Source organism: Sus scrofa, chromosome 3 (genome assembly GCF_054392235.1).
Source record: "Sus scrofa isolate SSC_HxYL_T2T_F1_AM1 chromosome 3, Sscrofa_HxYL_maternal_Yorkshire_Landrace_v2.0, whole genome shotgun sequence".
Taxonomy (NCBI): Eukaryota; Metazoa; Chordata; class Mammalia; order Artiodactyla; family Suidae; genus Sus; species Sus scrofa.
This window is the reverse complement of record NC_139385.1, coordinates 29,792,144-29,815,319: the sequence shown is the minus strand read 5'-3', so window position 1 is coordinate 29,815,319 and position 23,176 is coordinate 29,792,144. Positions and strand designations below refer to the sequence as shown.

The 23,176-nt window shown below is 49.5% G+C and overlaps 1 protein-coding gene across 5 annotated transcripts in view; it reads left to right on the top strand.

The window, feature by feature from the left end:
- The window catches only part of VWA3A (von Willebrand factor A domain containing 3A), a 67,188-nt gene that overhangs the window by 29,447 nt on the left and 14,565 nt on the right, over positions 1-23,176 (top strand). For 3 of the 5 annotated variants that reach the window (XM_021086487.2, XM_021086486.2, XM_021086484.2), the window contains exons 14-26: positions 1,127-1,262; positions 1,371-1,474; positions 4,137-4,217; positions 4,894-4,988; positions 7,006-7,125; positions 11,107-11,181; positions 11,379-11,523; positions 12,663-12,858; positions 15,288-15,358; positions 18,562-18,714; positions 20,116-20,206; positions 21,809-21,919; positions 22,509-22,606. In XM_021086487.2, the coding sequence (XP_020942146.2) occupies positions 1,127-1,262; positions 1,371-1,474; positions 4,137-4,217; positions 4,894-4,988; positions 7,006-7,125; positions 11,107-11,181; positions 11,379-11,523; positions 12,663-12,858; positions 15,288-15,358; positions 18,562-18,714; positions 20,116-20,206; positions 21,809-21,919; positions 22,509-22,606 (1,476 nt within the window). The remainder of the gene's footprint in view (positions 1-1,126; positions 1,263-1,370; positions 1,475-4,136; positions 4,218-4,893; positions 4,989-7,005; positions 7,126-11,106; positions 11,182-11,378; positions 11,524-12,662; positions 12,859-15,287; positions 15,359-18,561; positions 18,715-20,115; positions 20,207-21,808; positions 21,920-22,508; positions 22,607-23,176) is intronic. The other 2 variants (XR_014840590.1, XM_085017350.1) reach the window with 1 other exon arrangement.

Below are 23,176 nucleotides of genomic sequence, written 5' to 3'. Positions count from 1 at the left end.
CCACAGCCACAGCAATGCCAGATCCAAGCCACGTCAGCGACCTATACCACAGCTCATGGCAACACCGGATCCTTAGCCCACTGAGCAAGGCCAGGGATTGAACCGGCAACCTCATGGTTCCTAGTCAGATTCGTTTCTGCTGTGCCACGACGGGAACTCCCCCGTCCATTTTCAATTGGATTATTGTTTTTGTGTGTGTTTTTTTAAGTGACACTCACGTATAGCAAATTTATGAAGGTGTTGCTCAAATGTCCACAGTTTGGGAAGTACTGTTCTCTGTTTTCCTCAGACTTTTTTTTGTTTTGTTTTTTGTTTCGTTTTGTCTTTTTGCCATTTTTTGGGCTGCTCCTGCAGCATATGGAGGTTCCCAGGCTGAGGGTCCAATCGGAGCTGCAGTCACCGGCCTACACCACAGGCACAGCAATGCGGGATCCAAGCCGCATCTGCAACCTACACCACAGCTCATGGCCACGCTGGATCCTTAAACCACTGAGCAAGGCCAGGGATTGAACCCGCAACCTCATGGTTCCTAGTCGGATTCGTTAACCACTGTGCCATGACGGGAACTCCTGTTTTCCTCATACTTGATCTATGTGATTTAACTTCTCAGAACCTGAAGTTTTCAGTTGTAAAAGTGGGCAAGGGAGTCTGGGCTGCTTCAGGGTTCTCTAAGTGATTTGGTGTAGGAGTTACTTTTTAGTTCCCAGGAGCCTTATGTTTTGGGTCACAGAGGGGCCACCTGATATCTTGGAGTCCATGGTGTTGCTTTTAATGATAAGAGGGGGAAGGGGTTGGAGTTCCCATCGTGGCGTAGTGGAAACGAATCCGACTAGGAAACACGAGGTTGCGGGTTCAATCCCTGGCCTCACTCAGTGGGTTAAGGATCCGGCATTGCCATGAGCTGTGGTGTCAGTACAGACATGGCTCGGTTCCTGCCTTGCTGTGGCTCTGGTGCAGGCCGGCAGCTGTAGCTCCAATTAGACCCCTAGCTGGGAACCTCCAGATGCCGTGGGTGTGGCCCTAGAAAAGAAAAAAAAAGGAAGAAAAAGCTATAAAAAGTGCAAAATGTAAAGGAAAAGATGGTAACTTTGTCTACATTAAAATGAAAATTAAAAAAAAAATTTAGATTTCCACAGAGATTGCAAAAAGGCCTCTCATGAGTCTTCTGCCTAAACCCCCGAAGCATGAAGACCCCCTGACAATTGCGTTCCCAGACTTGGACAAGACTTCTGCAGAGTGGCTAAAGACCAATAGCCTAAAAGGTAAATCCCCAAAGAAGGCAGAATCCCGAGCTTGGGTGACTGACCAAAAGGCACAAATCCTCGGGGGCCGCATGAGGAGGGCCTCAAACCCACTGCTTATGTTTACAGCCAAGAAGCTAAGCCTTTATCAGGTTCTGGCACCCAATGCGTTCTCTCCAGTGGAGGAATTCGTGCCTATTCTTCAGAAAACAGTATCATCCACTATCCACGAGGTAACCTAGACTCAGCATCCTGCCCAGTCTTTCAGGGCATTTCCTTTCTGAAATGTTCAGGAAATAAAAGTCATAAGGCAGAGCCCAGGGCACAGGGGCCTGAGGGCCTGGGGTGGGATGCTGGCTTTCCAAGCAGGACTCTAGAACTCTCATCACATCTACTCTAACTACTGTTTGTCTTTTTTTAGGGCCACATCTATGGCATATGGAGGTTCCCAGGCTAGGGGTCCAGTCGGAGCTACAGCTGCTGGCCTACGCCACAGCCATAGCAATTCGGGATCCTTAACCCACTGAGCAAGACCAGAGATCAAACCTGCATCCTCATGGATGCTCATCAGATTTGTTTCTGCTGAGCCACGACAGGAACTCCTAACTTTTGTTTTTCCAAGACATGAGAATGAAACTTGGGAAACTGGGGTAAGAGGGAGCAGGCTGGGCCCCGCACCTCATCCATGAAGGTTTTCTTCCATTCCACTCAGAACACACTCTCTCTGTGGCCTCATCGTACCTCGTATGGACCTCTGCTGTGCTCCCATGACATGCTAATTTTTTTTATTTGTTACCTGTCCAATCCCCACCAGAGAGAGCCCTTTAAAAGAAAAAACTCTTGGAGTTCCCAGTGTGGCACAGTGGATTAAGAATCCAACTGCAGTGGCTTGGGTCACTGTGAAGGCGAGGGGTTGCTCCTCAGCCTGGTGCCGTGGGTTAAAGGATCTGGTGTTGCTGCAGCTGCGGCTCAGATTCAGTCCCTGATCTGGGAACGGGCAATGCTGTATCCTTAACCCACTGCACTGCCTGGGGATCAAACCTGCGTCCTCTGTGGATCCTAGTTGGGTTTCTTACCACTGAGCCCCAATGGAAATGCTTTGACATGGTGATGAAGGTGAAAAGATAGATGAGTGGATGGATATGTGAACAGACAGAAGGATGGATGACCGGATAGGATGGAGAAATGGAAGGAAGGAATAAGGGGTGAATAGAAGGATCCGTGGAGTTCCCGTCGTGGCTCAGTGGTTAATAAATCCGACTAGGAATCATGAGGTTGCAGGTTCGATCCCTGGCCTCAGTGGGTTAAGGATCTGGTATGGCCGTGAGCTGTGGTGCTCGTCACAGATCCCACGTTGCTGTGGCTCTGGCATAGGCTGGAGGCTACAGCTCTGATTAGACCCCTAGCCTGGGAACCTCCATATGCTGCGGGTGCGGCCCTAGAAAATACAAAAGAAAAAAGAAAGATCCGTGGAAAGATGGAAGAAGGGAAGAAAAGGACGAGTGTGGGGATGTCTATTCCAGCAGCCCAGGGGTGGCCGACTAAGTGGATGGCGTGATCGTTAGAGATACAGATATGACAGCTTGGTGGAGGACGAAAGAACAAAATGAACAGACCTGACTTTCAGAGTGTCCGCCAAGGCTTATCTGGGTTCCCAAACCTAAGAACCCATGGCTAGTACTTTTAAGGTCTCCGACTCAGCTATTACCAAACCTCCAACCATATCTTGTAATAAAGACTCTGATGTTCGGAAGAGCCTCCTGAGAAGGGAGCTACCTTGCCATCAGGCACATTTTATTCAGGGGACCGTATCCTGAAGGCCCTTGCCTGCCAGCTCTGGACAAGGCGAGGACCTGGCTGGGTAGGTGGGGAAGGGGCCTGACCTGCCCCCAGATGTGCCACGGGCCCATTTCCCTCTATTGCCTCTGATTTGGAGAGCCTAGTGCTCAATTTACTTATTTACTTATTTTTATATAATGATTTTTATTTTTTTTCCGTGAGAGCTGGTTTACAGTATTCCGTCAATTTTTTTTTTTTATTTTTTTATTTTTTGTCTTTTGTCTTTATAGGGCCGCACCTGCGGCACATGGAGGTTCCCAGGCTAGGGGTCTAATCGGAGCTACAGCTACTGGCCTACGCCAGAGCCACAGCAATGCCAGATTTTAGCTGCATCTGTGACCTACACCACAGCTCACGGCAACACTGGATCCTTAACCCACTGAGCGAGGCCAGGGATCGAACCCCCAACCTCATGCATCGTTCCTAGTTGGATTCATTTCCGCTGCACCACGATGGGAACTCCTCAATTTTCTACTGCTCAGCATGGTGACCCAGATACACATACACGTATACATTCTTTTTTCTCACATTATCAGTCTCCATCATAAGTGACTAGATGTAGTTCCCAGTGCTACACAGCAGGATCTCATTGCTTATCCATTGCAAAGGCAATAGTCTGCATCTATGAACCCCAAGCTTCCAATCCATCCAACTCCTTCCCCCTGCCCCTGCCCCTTGGCAACCACAAGTCTGTTCTCCAAGTCCATGATTTTCTTTTCTGTGAAAAGGTTCATTTGTGCTGGATATTAGATACCAGATATGAGTGATATCATATGGTATCTGTCTTTCTCTTTCTGACGTACTTCACTCAGTATGAGAGCCTCTAGTTCCATCCATGTTGCTGCAAATGGCATTATTTTGTTCTTTTTTATGGCTGAGTAGTATTCCATTGTTTACATGCACCACATCTTCCTAATCTAATCCTCTGTCATGGACATTTAGGTTGTTTCCATGTCTTGGCTATTGTGAATAGTCCCCAGCTCAACTTAAACTTAAAATTCTTCCCCACCTGAGCTTCTGTTCACCCTTTCCCCTTCTGGCCACACCTGAGGGCAGAAGGCAATGGTGCAGTTTGAATGGCATGACGGGACAGTGAAGAATATCCACGTGGACCTGCCTTTCCTGTACGAGTATCAGGTCAGTGGCAGCTGCAGGGAGGGGACGGGGGGGAAGGCAGCATGCAATGTGGAGACCCCAGGCCCCTGACTGCACTCCTGCTTGTACACAGAGACTGTGCTCCACCCACAGGCCCCTCCGGAGCTTTCTCTACCTCCTCCCCAAGCAGGGGCCTGGATGCCTCAAACCCAAGCCTCTAATCTTTTGGGTCAAGTTCACCTCCTCCCCATTCGAGGCAATGACATACTTTGACTCTTCCCTTCCTGGTCTTGTGGCAGATGCATCCATGCTTTAGTGGAATGTTTGTACCCGCTGCCTTGAAACACCATTTTTAGAAGCCAAGTTGCGGAGTTCCTGATGGGGCTTAGCTGGTTAAGAACCCAACATACGTGTCCATGAGGACTCGAGTTCGATCCCCAGCCTCGCTCGGTTTAGGGATCTGGCAATGCTGCAAGCTGTGGCATAGGTCACAGAGGCAGCTCGGATCTGGTATGGCTGTGGCTGTGGCATAGGCCAGCAACTGCAGCTCCTGTTCAACCCCTAGCCTGGGAATTTCCATGTGCTGCAGGTGGGGCCCAGCCTTAAAAAGAAAAAAAAAAAAAAAGAGACCAGGTGGGATCCATCCCTCTCCCCATACACCCCTTAATCCGCCATCCTCTGCTCAGTCACTCACTGTGTGGGGCCCATGAGTTTGCAGAAACAGCTCAGCAGAGCCATGCGGATGTATGAGAGACGGATTGAGTGGCTCTCCCTGGCCAGCAGAAGAATCTGGGGCACTGTCTGTGAAAAAAGGTACCTTCCCCCAAGTAGTGTTCTTGTCCTTCGTGGGTCTTGTGTGTGACACGGCAGTCATCCAGTTCATGAGTTCCTTGTTGGTAGCATGAGAAACCATCATTTAGGTTAAGGATCAGTAATCACTCAGCAGAACCCCTGGAGGAAAAAGTCGCCACCATCACCCTGAATATCAATAGTAGCATCACTCTGTGACTCAGGATTCTTACTGTTAAAAAGCAACAGAAACAAAGTACAAACTGCCTTACACAAATCAGGGGAGTCTGGTTAAGGCAACTGAAAATTCTAGAGTCGATTCGATAGGTGGCTTCAGGCATGGCTTGATCCAGAGGTTCATGCATGTCAGGACTCTCTCCTTCCCTCAGCTCTGTTTTTCCTCTCTGTTGGCTTTGTTTTCAGGCCAGCTTATCCTTCCAGGTGACAAGACAGCCATCCAAAGCTCCTAACTTACTTTCTGCCAGGTTAGCACTCCTGGGGCTGGGGGAGCAGGCCCATGCACGAGCAATAGCTCACTTAGGCCAGGAGGGTTTGATATTCTGATTGCCTGGGCTCAAATGGCCACTCTTTTTTTTTTTTTTTTTTTGTCTTTTTTGTCTTTTGTTGTTGTTGTTGCTGTTGTTGCTATTTCTTGGGCCGCTCCCGCGGCATATGGAGGTTCCCAGGCTAGGGGTTGAATCGGAGCTGTAGCCACCGGCCTACACCAGAGCCACAGCAACACGGGATCCGAGCCGCGTCTGCGACCTACACCACAGCTCACGGCAACACCGGATCGTTAACCCACTGAGCAAGGGCAGGGACCGAACCCGCAACCTCATGGTTCCTAGTCGGATTCGTTAACCACTACGCCACGACGGGAATTCCCAAATGGCCACTCTTAAAGCTTAAAGCTCCACCCAACTCAAACGGACTGTTCTTGCTGGGGCACAAGAGGATTGGCGGCGTCTCTGTATCACTAGGACACAGGTTTGACCCCTTGGCTGGCACACTGGGTTAAAGGATCTGGCATTGCTGCAGCGGCGAAGATCACAACTGTAACTCAGATCTGATCTCTGGCCTGGGAACTCCAAATGCTGTGGGGCAGCCAAAAAAGAAAAAAAAAGAAAAGATTGTTAGAGACAGAGATGACCCCCCCCCCCACCACCCCTCAAAAGATCAAGAGCCTGCCGTGAGAAGTCATGGATGCTCAGTAGGGAGAAACGATAGGTATCCATTGTAACCATCATTATTCCATAGTAAATTTGATGCATTACCACTTACCAAGTATTATATTTAGTAAAACTACTCATCTATTATATCATTTAATTTTCAAAGCAACCCTATGATGAGTCTTATTATAAATGGTTTATAGTTATTTATGCCAAGGATCAGAGAGGTATTGCGACTTGCCTGAGGCCACACAGGAAGGGGGACTTGAACCCAGGTCTCCTGACTCTATATCCAGTGGATTTTCTTTTGCTACCCATAGTTGTCCTCAAATGAGAATGGGGGGAAGGAGATGGGAATATAAGATTTGAAGTAGGAAAAGGCTGAGTGGTGCTAGAGGTCGTAAGACGGAGAGAGAAAATAAAAAGAAATATTTCCCCAGAGGCCCATTTACACCTAATTCCCCCATCTCACTTGCTGGGCTTGCTTCAGTTCGCTCTTCACAGACCCCAGCTGACAATAATATTGAATGATATTGAATGTGATTTAAAACACCCCAACTGATAATAATATTGAATGATATTTAATGGGATTTAAACCAAGGAAATGTATGATAATCAAGGGGTGCAGCCCTGCCCTGAGGCCCTCTCTGCTCTGAGGCTTTATTCCATGACAGACCCTCCTGACCCCACCCCTGCCCAAGGCTACTGTTGTCATTCCACCTGTGATGACCTCAAACCATGGAGAAGATCTGGCCAGCTGTGAATCTGGCAGGCAAAACGCTCCTGGAAAAAACGTTAAATAGTAAAATGGAACAAAATACACATTAGCTGAGCGATTCGGTTCTCCTCTTAAAGCTTGTGTTTCTTTTTAGGGTGGTTGTGCTGCTCGATATCTCGGTAACCAGTTCCATGTACATTATTCATATCCAGCACTCCCTGCGACTTCTGCTGGAGGAGCAACTGTCCAACAAGGACAGCTTCAACATCATTGCGTATGCGCCCCCCTCCTGGGGTGGGGAGGGCAGGGGCCCGGGACGCCATCCCTGGGCTGAGGCTTCCGGCTGGACCACGGATGTATGAGCAACCTGGCCTCCGAGGGTGGCCCTCAGCTTATCTGATTTGCAGGATCTTATTTGGGGCATTGAATAATTAAAGGGTGGCAGGACAGTCCCGCAGGGGCCAAGGTGATAAGCGGCCCCAAAACACACTGCTCCATCAGCCAAGATCAAGTAACTCAGCCCATTGCCCCATTTGGCTTCCTAGCCAATAAACACAAAAGAGAAAAAGAAGCGCCCCCAGGCTTGGTTTCCAGCTCAGTTCTAGCAGGCCACAGTGTTTCAAGCATTTAGAATTCCGGGTATAAATTTTAATATATGTAGGTGTAGCTATATAGAGTTATAGATTATATATAGCTATATGTATTTATATAGTTCTTTGACATGATATGATTTAATTATATAAAACTAGGTATTTAAAAATTATCTGTAAGTGTATACAACCTCAAACCAGGAGTTCCCATTATTTATTATCATTATAATTTATATATCATGTAAATTAAAACTGGGCATTCCATGGGGATGTGGATTTGATCCCTGGCCTTGATTAGTGGGTTAAGGATCCTGTGGTGCCACAAGCTGTGGCTTGGATTCAGCATTGCTGTGGCCATGGCATAGGTCCCAGCTGCAGTTCTGATTCGACCTCTAGCCTGAGAACTTCCATATGCAACAAGTGCATCCCTAAAAGGAAAATTAATTAATTACAACTACATAACCATATGTATTTAAATTATATATAATTTTATATGTAAATTTTAAGTATAAACTTTAAATTTTAATTTGGAATGTGATTTAACTATAAATTTATTATATAAAACCTATATATCATACTATATATATTTAAGTTATAGTTCTATATACATAGGTACATACAATTTTAATCTATAATTATATATAATTTATTTATAATTATATATAATTATATATTTAAACCTTTTTTACCCAAATGCACATCAAATAGGGAGTGTTCTAAACCTAAACAGTCAGCAGTTACTAATTTTATATTAAACTACACCAGAGCCTAATCATTCCCTAATAAATTAGAGAAAAAATGCTTAGAGAAGCATTTTGGACAATATTTTTATTCACTCATCCATCCATCAATTCATTTCATTCAACAAATTTTATTAAAAGCCTGCCATGCACCATCCTTATATTCTAGGCATTAGGGATACAGAAATTAAAACAATACCTGTCCTCAAGGAATTTATGGCCTAGTAGTGGGAGGCAGGTTTTTTTTTTAATTTTTATTTTTTTGTCTTTTCGCCTTCTCTAGGGTTGCTCCCTCGGCATATGGAGGTTCCCAGGCTAGGGGTCGAATCGGAGTTGCCTACACCACAGCCACAGCAACACGGGATCCGAGCCGCATCTGCGACCTCCACCACAGCTCACAGCAACGCCGGATCCTTAACCCACTGAGTGAGGCCAGGAATCGAACCCGAAACCTCATAGTTCCTAGTCGAATTCGTTTCCACTGCGCCATGATGCAAACTCCAGTATGTTCATATATAAGTGCTATTAAATGTTTTCTGAGGAAGTAATTAGAAGGCGGGATATGGGACTGTGAGGGGTCAAAGGCAAGGTCAGTCCTTTCCACTGGGTAGAATGAGGTCAGGAAATCTTCGCAGAGGAAGTGACCCTTTCCCTGAATCCTGACAAATGCGTAGGTGTTTGCCCAGCACATGGGAGTGATGGGGAAAAGGGAAGAAAGAGCGTTCCAGGTACAGGGAACAGCACGCGCGGAGGCCCAGAGGTGTGACATACCACAGGACTTTGGGGGACCATCAGTGTGAATAGGGGGTGAGAGGGAGAGATGGAACGTGACAAAATAAAACACCAGATGATGGAGGATTTACACAGGCCATGCTGGGGGGGTTTTATACTATAGGACATATAAGTCTGGAAGGATTTTAAGTGAGGTAACTATCTTGAAACACTCAGGCCACGAGCTGAAGGATGAGCTGAAGGGGTGTAATAGAGAGAAGGAGACAGGTTAGATGAGCATAGCGTATACATAGAATAGAGTATAGAATGTATATAGTATAATATAGAGTATATATAGAATAGTATAGTGTGTGTGTGTATATATAGTCATGTTAGGTTTGCCAAGGGAGGAATGTACAAGGCCAAGCCATTAAAGCTGGAGAGATTTATTAGGGCATCTGAAATGGACGAGCTGAGCTCAGGGGGCATCAGCATCGACTGTGAGCAGGCACTCTGCTTATAAAGGGCTGGTGGTGGGAGAACCGTGGCAGGAACAACGTGCGGGGAGGGCCAAGGGGTATGTGTCTCCTCTCGGCATCTCCTGTCCAGATAAGTGGTGCAACCGCCCTGCCAAGGGCACGGATTGATGTGAGCAGGCAGGGTAGCCAGTCCTTGGTCAGCGATGCTTCGTATGCCTTGTCCCACGTTGCTCAACCAGAAGAGTCACTAGTCCCATTCCCCTAGGAACATAGCAGTAGAGATTGTATATAGTATAGTATGTTGTGGAGTAGAGTGGGCTTGAGCCAAGGCAGCAGAATGAAAGAAAGGGATGCCTATGAGCAGTGCTGGGAGGTAGAATCCACAGGCTGTGGTCACTGTGTGGCTGTAGGGGATGCAGGGATGGTGAGAAGATGTACCAGGTAGGACAGAGCTGGGAAGTGGAAGATAAACACAGAGAGTGTGAGCTTCTCAAGAGTTTAGGGATGGTGGAGGTCCCGTCGTGGCGCAGTGGTTAACAAATCTGACTAGGAACCATGAGGTTGCGGGTTCGGTCCCTGGCCTCGCTCAGTGGGTTAAGGATCCAGCGTTGCCGTGAGCTGTGGCGGAGGTCGCAGATGCGGCTCGGATCCTGCGTTGCTGTGGTTCTGGTGCAGGCCTGTGGCCACAGTTCCAATTAGACCCCTAGCCCGGGAACCTCCATATGCCGTGGGTGTGGCCCTAGAAAAAGACAAAAAAAAAAAAGGAAATTGGTTAAAATAATGCTGGCATTAAAATTCTATGCAACTATTCAAAAGAATGAGGGAGGAGTTCCCATTGTGGCAAAGTGGAAATGAATCCGACGAGGAACCATGAGGTGTTGGGTTTGATCCCTGGCCTCACTCAGTGGGTTAAGGATTTGGCATTGCCTGAGCTGTGGTGTAGGTTGCAGAGGTGGCTCGGATCCCGCGTTGCAGTGGCTGTGGTGTAGGCCGGCAGTTGTAACTCCGATTGGACCCCTAGCCTGGGCACTTCCATATGCCACGGGTGCGGCCCTAAAAAGAAAAAACAAAGAAGAAGAAGAAGAAGTAGCTAGTAGAGTGGAGTGGGCCCTGGTAGACGAGAGGCAACAGGGATGAGGGAAGTGACATTGGGCACGTGTGTGGGAGGAGGTCACTGTAGGACAAGGTCTCAGAAGAGATTGGCGGTGGGGACGTCAAGAGCCCAGGTGGAGGAACTGCTCTTGAACCAGAGAGGAGCTGCCTTTTCTTTGATAAACTGGATAAATCCTCTTCTCAAGGATTTAGATTCTGTTTCATGCGGAAAATGAGCTGACGCGTATTCAAAAGAAGAGCCAGAGTACAGAGTGAAAGCTGTGTCATGAGGCTGAATCAGGGCTGGGGGAGCTGAAAAGGGAGACGGCCTCCTTCCCTGGAGGATGGGGAGGTTCATTGAGAGAAGGGAGATGAGGGGTAACCCTCAGCCCATCAGGAGGGAAGTCTGGCACAACTGGTCCTGGTCTGTGCTCAGCTGAGGGTCCCCGTTCTGTTCACACGGTGAATATAGGGGGACATGGCATGACCAGCAGGGAAGTCTCAAGGCTGGCCTGGGCCAGGGTCATCCTAACATTTTGGGAGTTTGCCCCCTGCTAAAATCCTGGGGAGCCCAAAAGGCTGGGGCACATTTATGGGGCATGTTTCCCCCGAAGAACAAGTCCTCTTTTTCCTTTGCTCCAAGGTTCGGAAGCACAATTGAAAGTTGGAGGCCCGAGATGGTTGCTGCGAGCCATGACAACTTACAAAGCGCCTGGCGGTAGGTGGCCCCCTGTGTCTGAGGGCAGCTCTTTGCTCTGGCCCTCTCTCCTCCAGGAAGGAGTGCTTTCTGGAATCTTTGCCCTCCGATAGAGGCAGGCATGGATTGGAAAACGGTCACCTTTCAAGGCCTGCCCCCGACCCCCTGCTCTGGGACCTCTGGATGGCACCCTCAGCTTGGCCCTCCCTGCCTCCTAGATGGGTCCTGAGCCTGCGGTGTCAGGGAAGCAGGAATGTCCTCAGTGCCCTGCGCAAGGCCGTGGAAGTGGACTTCAAGGACAAAGACAAACAGCAATCACAGGGCATCTATCTCTTCACGGGGGGCATCCCCGACCAGGACGTGGTGAGTCGGTCACATCCTGGACACCTCTTAGCCTTCCTGATCCCACATCTTCCCCCGGGTGGGTGCTGGGCAACTGGTTTCTCCAGCGTGATTTTTCCAGTCTAGACTTTATTGTGCAGAAGAATCACCTGGGGATGTTAAAATGCAGGTGTTGGGAGGTCCTGCTGTGGCGCAGTGGAAACGAATCTGAGTAGTATCCATGAGGATACAGGTTCAATCCCCGGACTCATTCAGTGGGTTAAGGATCTGGCATTGCCGTTAGCTGTGCTATAGGTCCCAGATGCGGCTCAGATCTGGCGTTGCTGTGGCTGTGGTATAGGCCAGCAGCTGTAGTTCTGATTGGACCCCTAGCCCAGGAACCTTCATGTGCTGAGGGTATGGCCCTTAAAAGCAAAAAAAAAAAAAAAAAAAAAATGCAGGTGTTATTAAACCTGGATCCAAAGGTCTAAACCTGGGCCCTGAGAATCTGCATTTCTAAAAAGCTCCCAGGGGATGTCGAGGCTGCTGGTCTACAGGCCACACTTGGTGTCAGTGGACTATCAGGCCACCTCACCCGCCACACCCTGTGAAGCCAGAGAAATTGACGGAGGCTTTTTCATCTTTCCATCCTAGTGCCACATACCAGACAGGGTACACGGTATGTCCTCAGGAAAGTGATTAGGGGAGTTCCCTGGTGGCCTAGTTGTTAAGGATCCAGTGTTGCCACGGCTGTGGTATGAGTTCAATTCCTGACCTAGGATCTTCAGAATGCCGCAGGTGCAGCCAAAACAATAACAACAAAATAAAAGAGGAGCTCCTTTTGTGGCTCAGTGGGTTAAGAACCCAACTAGTATCCATGAGGATGCAGGTTCGATTCCTGGCCTTGCTCAGTGGGTTAAGGCTCCGGTGTTGCCGTGAGCTGGGGTGTAGGTCGCAGAGGCGGCTCGGATCTTGTGTTGCTGTGGCTGGGGTGTAGGCTGGCGGCTGCAGCTCTGATTGGACCCCTAGGCGGGGAACCTCCATATGCCGCCGGTGCAGCCGTAAAAATAAAGGAAAAGAAAAAAAGAAAGAAAGAAAGTAAGCGATGAGGCTGAACTGAGCGGAGACCAGCGGCTCCCTGAATCCTCAGGTGTGGGGCCCTCCTCCCCCTCTCCCCACAGCGCATGCTCAGCGCCTACGTGGCGGAGGCCTTCGGGGGCTGCGACTTCCAGCTGAACGTGTGTCTCTTCTACGTGGGCGAGGCACAGATGGACACCACACCGCCCGCCTGCTATGCCAGCCGCAGCGAAACGGCCGCCGCCTACCGGGAAGTCACCCGGGCTGCTGGTGGCCGCTTCCACTGGTTTGGAGACACAGGTGCGTGTGTGTTGGCTGGTCCTTCCACTTTTTTCTTTCCAGACAGTTGTGTCAGTACCGACATAGGTCCCCATGCCATGGACCATTCTGGAAAAGTGACGTGAAAAATCACATTTGAGGAGTTCCCGTCCTGGTGCAGCAGAAATGAATCCAACTAGGATCCATGAGGTTTTGGGTTCAGTCCCTGGCCTCGCTCAGTGGGTTAGGGATCTGGTGTTGCCATGAGCTGTGGTGTAGGTCGCAGACGTGGCTCGGATCCCGCGTTACTGTGGCTCTGGCGGAGGCAGGTGGCTACAGCTCCGATTAGACCCCTAGCCTGGGAACCTCCATATGCTGCGGGTGCAGCCCTAAAAGGACCAAAGACCAAAAAAAAAAAAAAAAAAAAAAAATCACATTTGAAATGTAAAAGTGCTATTCTGGAGCTCAATGGTGGTGATGGCTATGCCATTGAACAGTACATGTAAAATGGTTAAAATGGTACAGTTTATGTTATCTATATCTTGCCACAGTTGTTTTAAAGTAAATAAATAAAACTACTTAAAAATATTTTAGGGGAGTTCCCGTACTGGTTCAGTGGATTAAGGACCCGACACTGTCTCCATGAGGATGTGGGTTCAATCCCTGGCCTGGCTCAGCAGGTTAAAGATCTTGCATTGCCACAAGCTTTGGCTAGGCTGCAGAGGCTGCTCAGATCTGGTGTTGCTGTGGCTGTGGTGTAGGCCTGCAGCTGCAGCTCTGATTCGCCCCTATCCTGGGAATTTCCATAGGCCATAGGCACAGCCCCAAAAATAAATAAATAAGAAAAGCAAAAAAAAAAAAAAAAAAAAAAAGAAAGAAAAAGAAAGAAAAAAGAAAAGTAAAACAGCAGATGCCAAAAAACATCTTTGTTCCCCACCCCCAGTTTACCTAAAAGCAGGGCATAAATTTCTGTTTGTAAAAGTGTCTCCCTCTCCTGTGCCAGGAAGAGGAGGATGGTTCTTAGACTTAATTACTGGAGACAACTCTGGGCTTTTAATGGCACCAAGAGGAATCTACATAACAACCCTTAACTAAAATATGTATCTTCCATTAGTTCCCCTCATGTATTTACTTTCCCACCTCGCCTAAAAGCCCAACCCCCTTTCCTTTGTCTTGTCATTTCTCTACAAATGCTTGTTCTTTGTTAAGATGCTATATAAGCATCTTATGGCACAGTGGGTTCAGGATCCAGGGCTGTCACTGCAGTGGCTCAGGTTGCTGCTGTGGCGCAGATTTGATCCCTGGCCTCGGAACTTCCACATGCCACAGGCGAGGCCGAAAAAAAAAAAAAAAAAAAAAAAAAAAAAGAGAGAGGTTCTACTTAAGCCCCAAGTTCTAACCACTCCCTCTGAGTTTTTCATTACTGTGTTTCTCCCCTGTGTATGCACACTGCACATAGAGTGAACTCTGTTTTTCTCTTGCAAATTTGTCTTTTTTCAGTTTAATTTCCAAGGCTCCCTCAGCTGAAGAATCTAGGAGGGTAGAGGAGAATGTATTTTTCTCCCCTAAATAGTTATATGATTATTTTAATACTTCATTTAAAAAATATTAGTATTTGTTGTCAGTAGTGTCATAAATTTTCTTTCTGGGGCCACACCTATGGCATATGGAGGTTCCCAGGCTAGGGGTCAAGTTGGAGCTACAACTGCCGGCCTACACCACAGCAAGGGAGGATCCAAGCCACACCTGCGACTTGCACCACAGCTCACGGCAACGCCGGATCCTTAACCCACTGAGCGAGGCCAGGGATCGAACTCACGTCCTCATGGATGCTAGTCAGGTTCATTAACCACTGAGCCATGACAGGAACTCTGGTGATTATTATTCATAATAGCAAATACATATAGAATAGCTACTATGGGCCAGCCAAGTTGCTAAGCATTTTATGTACATTGTGATTCATTCCTACAATAAGCCTATGATGTGGGTTATTATTATTCCCATTTTACAGATGGGGAAGCTGAGACACAAGCCCAAAGTACAGAGGTAGTAAGTGGTGGAACCAGGAGTTGAACCAGGCACCCCACCTACAGAGTCTGTCTTCTTAGTCATTACACTCTAGGCCCTCCCAAGTGAGTCACCAATATTCCCTACAGACATTAGCCCCTTTAAAGAACCCCAAGGTGGATCTTTTTATTCACTGGAGGAGCAGGCCCTTTTCCCTGACCTGCTCTTCCTGTGGGTGAGAGCCCTTGGCTGGGTACCAGGGTGCTAGGTCCCAAGGCCAGCCCCACTCTTGGTATCCTCACTGTACCTGCCTTTACCAGCAAGGGGGCTGGTCAGCTCAGCCCCTTAGCACCCCATCCTGTCCCTTGGGCAGGTTATGTCCACACGGCCTGTGTGTTTACAGATATGAATGCTTGCCAGGAATTTCACCCCTTCTCCACGCTCATGCTGTGCTTTGTTTCCAGGTATTTATGAGAGCGATGACATCAATGCCATCATGTCTGAGATGGAAAAGGCCCTCAGCTATTCCCAAAAGGTATGCCTTACGTGTGGAGCAAATGATTACACCGCCTTCTCCAGTAGGGTCCTAGGGATGCCCTATAAAGTACCACAAACTGGGTTCCTTAAAATGACACGGATTTTCTCATGGTTCCAGAAGTCTAAAATCAAAGTGTCAAAAGAGCCATGGCCCCCCCCCCCGCAAGTTCTCAGGAGAATCCCTCTTTCTGGTGGTGAAATTGCATTGGGTGCTTGTTAAAAATGGCAAGGAAAGAGTTCCCTGCTGGCTCAGTGGGTTAAAGATCCGGCATTATCACTGCTGGGGCTCGGGTTCAGTCCCTGGTCCAGAAACTTCCACATGCTGCAGGTGCAGCCGAAGAAAGAAAGAATCAAAAATGACAAAGAAGGAGTTCCCGTTGTGGCTCAGTGGTAACGAACCCCACTAGAATCCATGAGGATGCAGGTTCGATCCCTGGCCTTGCTCAGTGGGTTAAGGATCTGGTGTTGCTGTGGCTGTGGTGTAGGCTTGGCAGTTACAGCTCTGATTCGGCCCCTGGCCTGGGAACCTCTATATGCCACAAGTGTGGCCCTAAAAAGCAAAAAAAAAAAAAAAAAAAAAAAAGGCAAAGGAGGACATTATTGAAAACAATTGCAATGGGGAGAGAGATTGAACTCAGCTCTGATTACATAGCAGAGATAGCTGGGGATTTACTGCCAATGAGCAGAGTGAGAGGGTCAATGGGTGGAAAGTTACTAAGAGGAACCTGGTTAGATGTCAAGGGTAGGAAGTTTCTTGCTAAACAGGCTTAACAGGATTCTTTGCTAAAACTGGGCTCCGAAGGCTAAAGTGGAAGCCTCGTCAGAAAGAGGGTCAGAGAACTATGACTAAGTTTGGTCCAGGAGGGGGTCCTGGCCCCCAGCAATCCTTGGCATTCCTCAGCTTGTGGCAGCACAATTCCAGGTCCCGCCTCCATCTCCACATGGCTCTCCTCCCGCAAGTGCACCTGTGTCCCTTCTCCTCTTATAAAGACACCCGTTGTACTGATGAAGGCCCCACATTTCCAGTATGATCTCATTTACTTACACCTTAATTACATCCACAAAGGCCCTGTTTCCAAGTAAGGTCATGTTCAGGGGTACCTGGGGCTTGGATTTCAGCATGTCTTTTGGGGGGACACAACTCACCCCACATCAGCTTCCTGCTTTCTGTGCTGATCCACAGACACCCAAGGCTTCCAATGAAACGGGAGAGTTTCCTGTAAGTCCTTGGTTTCAGGTCCATGTGCTTTTCATCCTGGCCTGTACATCCTTGAACACATCATGCTCCTTGCTAAACTCAGGGCCTTTGCACCTGCTATTTCCTTGGCCAGCCATTCCCCTCCCAGGTCATCAATGGATTGCTCCTTATTATTCAACGTTCGTTAAAATGTCACCTCCTCAGAGAAGGGAGGCGAGCGGTTCAAGGCAAGATGAGAGAGGAGCAATAAGAATGGAAGTAAGGGAACAGACATGAGAACACGTCTTTAAGATAAATTAACCACACTTGTGGCTGATTGAATGTATGGGCTGAGGAAGAAGAAGAATCCCAGAGTGACTCCCACGTTCCTTGCTGGGGAAGAGAAAACAGGAGTGGCTTCAGGGAGGGTGGGCCAAGAACAAAGGTGAGTTTGTGGGGGCCTGTGAGATAATATGTGGGAGTATCCTTCAGGCAGGCGGATAAAGAGGAAGGCTGGACATAGAGGTGCAGGGCATTCAAGACGTGAGGATGGACCAAGAGCACAGAGGTGACCAGGGCCAAGATGGGGAGACTATGGAGTTCCCGTCGTGGCTCAGTGGTTAACGAATCTGCCTAGGAACCATGAGGTTGCGGGTTCGATCCCTGTCCTCACTCAGTGGGGTTAAGGATCTGGCATTGCCGTGAGCTGTGGTGTAGGTTGCAGATACGGCTCAGATCCCACGTTGCTGTGGCTCTGGCGTAGGCCAGCAGTTACAGCTCCAACTTGACCCCTAGCCTGGGAACCTCCATATGCTGCTGGTGTGACCCTAAAAGGACCAGAGTCAAAAAAAAGAAAAAAAAAGATGGGGAGACTATGCTGACACATTTCAATCACCACCACTGTCAGGACTGCCATCTCCCTGACTACATTGGGAGCTTCTGGGGGGGAGGGGTGCAGGGCCACAGATTGGCAGGTCCCTGCCTTAATTTTCCTCCCAGAAAGGGCCTCTCTTCGGTGCTTTTAATTATTTTATTTTAGTCTTTTTAGGGCCGCACCTGCAGTATATGGAGGGTCCCAGGCTAGGGGTCCAATCAGAGCTGCAACTGCCGGCCTGCACCACAGACACAGCAACTTGGGATCCAGGCTGGGTCTTCGACCTACACCACAGCTCACAGCAACACTGGATCCTTAACTCACTAGGCGAGGCCAGTGATTGAACCCGAGTCCTCATGGATACTAGTTGGTTTTGTTACCACTGAGCCACGGCAGGAACTCCTTTGGGGCTTTTTAAAACTGCTTATCAGGTACATGTTTGTCCTCTTCCTTCATCTGGTAAAACTCATTTACAAGGTGTTAATGGGCAATAATGGTTCAACCCATTCTTTGCATAATATTATTTTCATTCGAGTGGTGTCTTCTAGTGCTTTGACTGAGCATGATTATTGGAGAAGCTGTCAGGCAGTTGTGAAACATGTAGGCACAGGAATCAAGTATTACACCACTATTCTGCCAGCATCCGGAGTCAGCTTTGGGCACATGGTGAGCTGACCGCCATATATGGAGAGATGCTGAGTCCACATATGGAGAGAGCACTGGCTTTGGAACAAGGCCCACCTGGGATCAAGTCACTCTCCGTGGTCATAGTGTGGCCTTGGGAAAGTCCTTTGAGTTTGTAAGCTTTTGTTTCCTCACTCATAAAATGGGGATGAGATAACCCTTGCCCTGCCGGTGTAGTTGCATGTCTTGTTGGCAAGGGGGTGTGAGACTCCCAGGCACTAAGTAGCCCAGCATCTGATGCATCCCAGGTCCTCCAGCCTTGGTACTTACTATTCATAGGCTTGATCCACAGGGCTGTCAGCCGCAGGCAGCCCTAGGCAGCCCTCTAGGGACAGAAGGAAGAGCCCAGGGGCCCTAGTCGCACCTGCTGCGGGCATATGTGTGTTTGCGCGCGCGCATGCGCGAGCGCCCCCTGCGGTGGAGACCGGCTGCCGGACGCTGCTAACCCTCCCCACCCTCGCTGCAGTGCGCCCTGCTCGTGTCCTCCCTGAAGAACCAGTCTGGAAAAGAACAGGACAGCGCTGCCCTCCTGAGAGAAAAGCCGAAGGCGCTCAAGCCAAGAAGTCCACCCAGGAAGCTCTGTCCCCCCAGAGCCACAGCGCCTTCCGTGGCCAGAATGGTTTGACTCCCCTCCCGAATAACACACAGAGGATTTTGTTTCCACCTTGTCTCCTTGTCTTTCCTGGGTCTTGAAGCGGCCTGGGCCAGGCCCCCAGACCCCAGACCGGCGGGGGTGCGGGGCGGGGCGGGGGGTCCTCGGTGATCAGTGTCCCCGATCTCCAAGGAGAAGCAACGGGGTGGGGGTGTGGTTGCTTCTCAGTTCTGGGGCCTTGTGGCCGCCCCCCACCCCTTTGGCTCTGCCTGGCTGTTCCAGCTTTGTGATACCAAGGATTCCATGGGGTTGGTACCCACTGCTACCCACCATGGTTGTAAGGCAGGAGCTTCATGCTGAAGGGGCTCTCAGGGGCAAAGGAATTAGGGCATTGGAGCATCTCATGGGCTCTTGCTGCTGCTGCCCGAGGTTTTCAGGGACCTAGTAGGAGCTGGAGGGTGGCCCCATGCCTGCCAGGGGGCGGGGGCGCGATCCCCATTCACAGCCTGTCACATCTGTGCTGCATAAAACACCCCTTAGCAATCAGAAGGGGCCTCTAGAAGTGCATCTGGGGGAAGACCCCAGACTCACACTGCTTGTGGGCAGAAGGGGCAGTCAGACCTGAGAGCTGTTCCGTGTTTTACCAATGGACAGACCCTGGTGAACACAGCACATTTTCAGAATGAAGAAATCCATCCTTCCCTGGGGCTGCACTTCCAGAAGATTCTGTCCACACAGGCACTGCCCTCGTTTGCAGATCCACCAGCTTTCAGGAGCTGGCCCAGAGCTGTGGCCCCCTCCTGTCTTCCCAAATTCTGAGGGAAAACCCCAGAATCTCGGGGTCTGCCGCCTGGACCTTCAGTGGTCCCTGAGCTGGTTCAGCACGAGGAGGCTTGGGCTGCACCAGGGCCTCAGAGGGGCCTCCTGACACAGGAGGAGGGTGCCAGCTCCTGGCGTTTTCACAGCCGATCACCCAGAGGTCTCCTCAGCTGGTCCAGGGCTCTGGGTAACTTTAACTGTCACCACATTCCAGGAATGGAGGAATCCCTCCCTTAAAGTTGAGGCGCCTGGCAGGGTGCAGAAGTTCCCTGAGTGGTTGCTTGTCACGCTGGAGGCCCAGAAATTCCAGTCCACTAGGAAGAGGAGTGGAGTGGATAACTGGTGAAGAAAGTTCTGGCAAATCCCCACAGTTGTCCTAGCAGGCCTCCTCTTGTAACACACCACACCACACACACACACATTTTTTCGCCTCAAAACCCAGCATCCTCTCCGTGTCTGCTACAGGAGATGGGACAAGTATGAGAGAAGTCCGCTTCCTTAGGCTACTCCCTGCAAAGGCCCCTACTTGGCAGGTTGAGGTTGGGGTGACTGGGGTACTGCCTGCGGCAGAGAACGGGCCTCTGATGGGAAAGACTGCCTGTTTTCCAGAGCATTAAGGATGCCTCTGACAGAGAGAAGAGTCCCCCCTTGAAAACTCTACTATGGCGTCCACTCAGTGGCAAAGCAGGCATCCTCCCAGGTAAGGCATGGCCATGGTGGGTGGAGGGGTGGACAAGCATGGCTGAGACGTGGATTAGTGATGACAGTAAAAACTACAGTGACGAATGGTCGTGAATCTCAATCATGCGCTAGCCCTTCTGCTACGATTGTCCCGTTTAAAGTCCTATGTGGGGAAGTTCTCATTGTGGCTTAGTGGGTTAGGAACCTGACTAGTATCCATGAGGATGGGGGTTCAATCTCTGGCCTTGCCCAGTGGGTTAAGGATCCAGCATTGCTGCGAGCTGCAATGTAGGTTACAGACGCAGCCCGGATTTGGCATTGCTGTGGCTGTGGCTATGGTGTAGGCTGGCAGCTGCACCTCTGAGTCAACCACTAGCTTGGAAACTTCCACATGCTGCAGGTGTCATAAAAAATAAAGTCCTATATGGAGTTCCGTGATGGCTCAGTGGGTTAAGGATCCAGCGTTGTTACTGCTGTGACTCTGGTTGCTGCAGTGCCATGGGTTCGATCCCTTTCAGAAGCAGCCAAAAAAGTAAACCTTAAAAATCCCTGGAGTTCCTGTCACAGCTCAGTGGAAATGAATCTGACTAGCATCCATGAGGACGCAGGTTTGATCCCTGGCCTTGATCAGTGGCCTAAGGATCGGGTGTTGCCGTGAACTGTGGTGTAGGTTGCAGACACAGCTTGGATCTGGCATTGCTGTGGCTGTGGTGTAGGCCAGTGGCTACAGCTCTGATTCAACCCCAAGCCTGGGAACCTCCATATGCCAAGGGTGTGGCCCTAAAAAGACAAAAAAACACCAAAAAAAAAAAAAAAAAGTCCTATAGGGTAGGGAGTATATTAGTTCCCCCATTTTACTGATGAAGAAATTCTGGCTCAGAGGAGCTAAGGAGATTATCTGGTGCCAGCCAATCATGACAGGGCACCAGTACTTTTATGAAAATACTCAGCCCATAGAACCTAAGACCATGTCTCTTACTTCAAATGTCAAAGACATAGCAGAGTGATTCAGAGCAGAGTTCTGGAAGGGTTCCACTCAGCAAGACCTGGGTGGAATCTGCTCTGCTTCTTACTGGCTCTGAGTTCCATTTATCTCATCTGTAACCTAGGAGACTCTGAGGATAAAACAAGACAGCTTTCAGGGAGCACTTCACACCAAGCCTGGCAAATATTCGCTGCTCTAGCTTTACAGCTCCAGCTGAGGCCAGAGGACCTGGGTGGTCCCAAAGGACCTCAAAGCCACCTTGAAGCCCCATTTCAGGGGCAGGAGTTCCCATTGTGGCCCAGCGGAAATGAATCCGACTAGTATCCAGGAGGGTGGGGGTTCGATCTCTGGCCTCGCTCGGTGGTTTAAGAATCCAGTGTTGCCATGGGCTACGGTGTAGGTGGCAGATGCGGCTCGGATCCTGGGTGGCTGTGGCTGTGGCATAGGCAGGTGGCTATAGCTTCGATTCAACCCCTAGCCTGGGAAATTTCATATGCTTTTTTAGGGCTGAGCCCTAAAAGAAGTGGGGGGGCAGACAGAACATAGTGGAAGTTGATACGTCCCTAAGCCAAGCAGCATGACTTTACCACATAAACCCTTGAGGCTGCTCCAGCCAACAGGCCAAATGTCCTTTAGCTGCCGCCCAGCCAGTGAAAGAAGGAACTGCAGAGCTGAGGAGGAAGACCAAATCAAGGGACACAGAGACATCTCTCTCGCTGTTTTATACAGAGACGGGGAATAACGTGGGTAAGTTGGAGGCTACACAAGTGTCCAGACAGCCCCCTCGTCCTGTGGGACCTGGAAGGTCATTGGGCCCCGAGGGAAGGAGACACTCCAGCTGTCACGGGTCCTGGGCAGCCATGCCCCGCCCCCACTCCCACCCCCCAGCAGGCCTGTCCTCAAATCGCTCAGGTCTCCCAGCCCAGGGAAATGAGCTTGCAAAGTCTTGACGCAGGCAAGGGTTGGTATTAGAGATCTCCCCAGGTGCCCGGGCTCAGCACTCCCACTCTGTCCACGAGTGGCGTGGTCCTCAGACCCACCAGGAAGGGAGTGGAGATGAGTCTCCCAGGCCAGCCCGATGGCTGCAAAGTGGCACAGGTCCCAGTGCCAGCTTCCTGTCGTGTGGAGAAGGGAGGGCCCGGGGTGCCTCCCCAGATCCATCCAGCAGCCTCCCTCCTGTCTCTCAGCAAATTGCACTTGAGGAATGTTACAGCTGACTTGATTGACAGAGAAACTGACATGAGAAAGGGAACTGTGGGAGTAAGAAAACTGTGGGAGTAAGAAAACTGTGGGAGTAAGAAAATGGCCCCAGGTAACTCTTCTCTCTTTCTCCCAGGTTTTGTGTACAGGAAATACCCTCAAGGGAGAGGCCTAAGAAGGACTAGCTCTTCTATTGCATTGCCCAGGAAGGACAGAGTCTGCTCAAGCCAAGAGGTACTACGCTGTGGTCACCAGCAAAAGCCCCCAGGCAATAATTCCTTCCACCCACCGTATTTCTAGGAAGGTGGGCATACTTGGAATTGAGGCCAAACCTGCTTAAAAGGACTGTTTAAAGCATCAGAAATAATGTAGTTCCCGTGTGGTGCAATGGGTTAAGGACCAAGCGTTGTCACTGCAGCTGCTTGGGTCACTGCTATGGCGACGGTTTGATCCCCTGCCCAGGAACTTCCTCATGCCACATGCATGGCCAAAAGAAAAAAAGAGAGAGAGAGAAAAAAAAAAAGAGTCAGGATAAGGATTAAATAGAACCACATGGGAACCTTGTTCTGCCACTTCCTAGCTGGGTGACCTCGGGTAAGTCATTCAGTCTTTGTTTACAAAATGAAGATAATTGTACCTTAATAGGATTGCTGATTAATTGAAGTATATTTTGTGTCAAGTACTTAAGTGGTATCAGATCCTTTTGGACACATGCTGCAAAAACCCCTTTTCTGGTTCAGATCCAGAAGATAGAATATCTTTTCTTCCCACAACAAGTCAAAGAAGTCTGAGCTTGATTCTGAT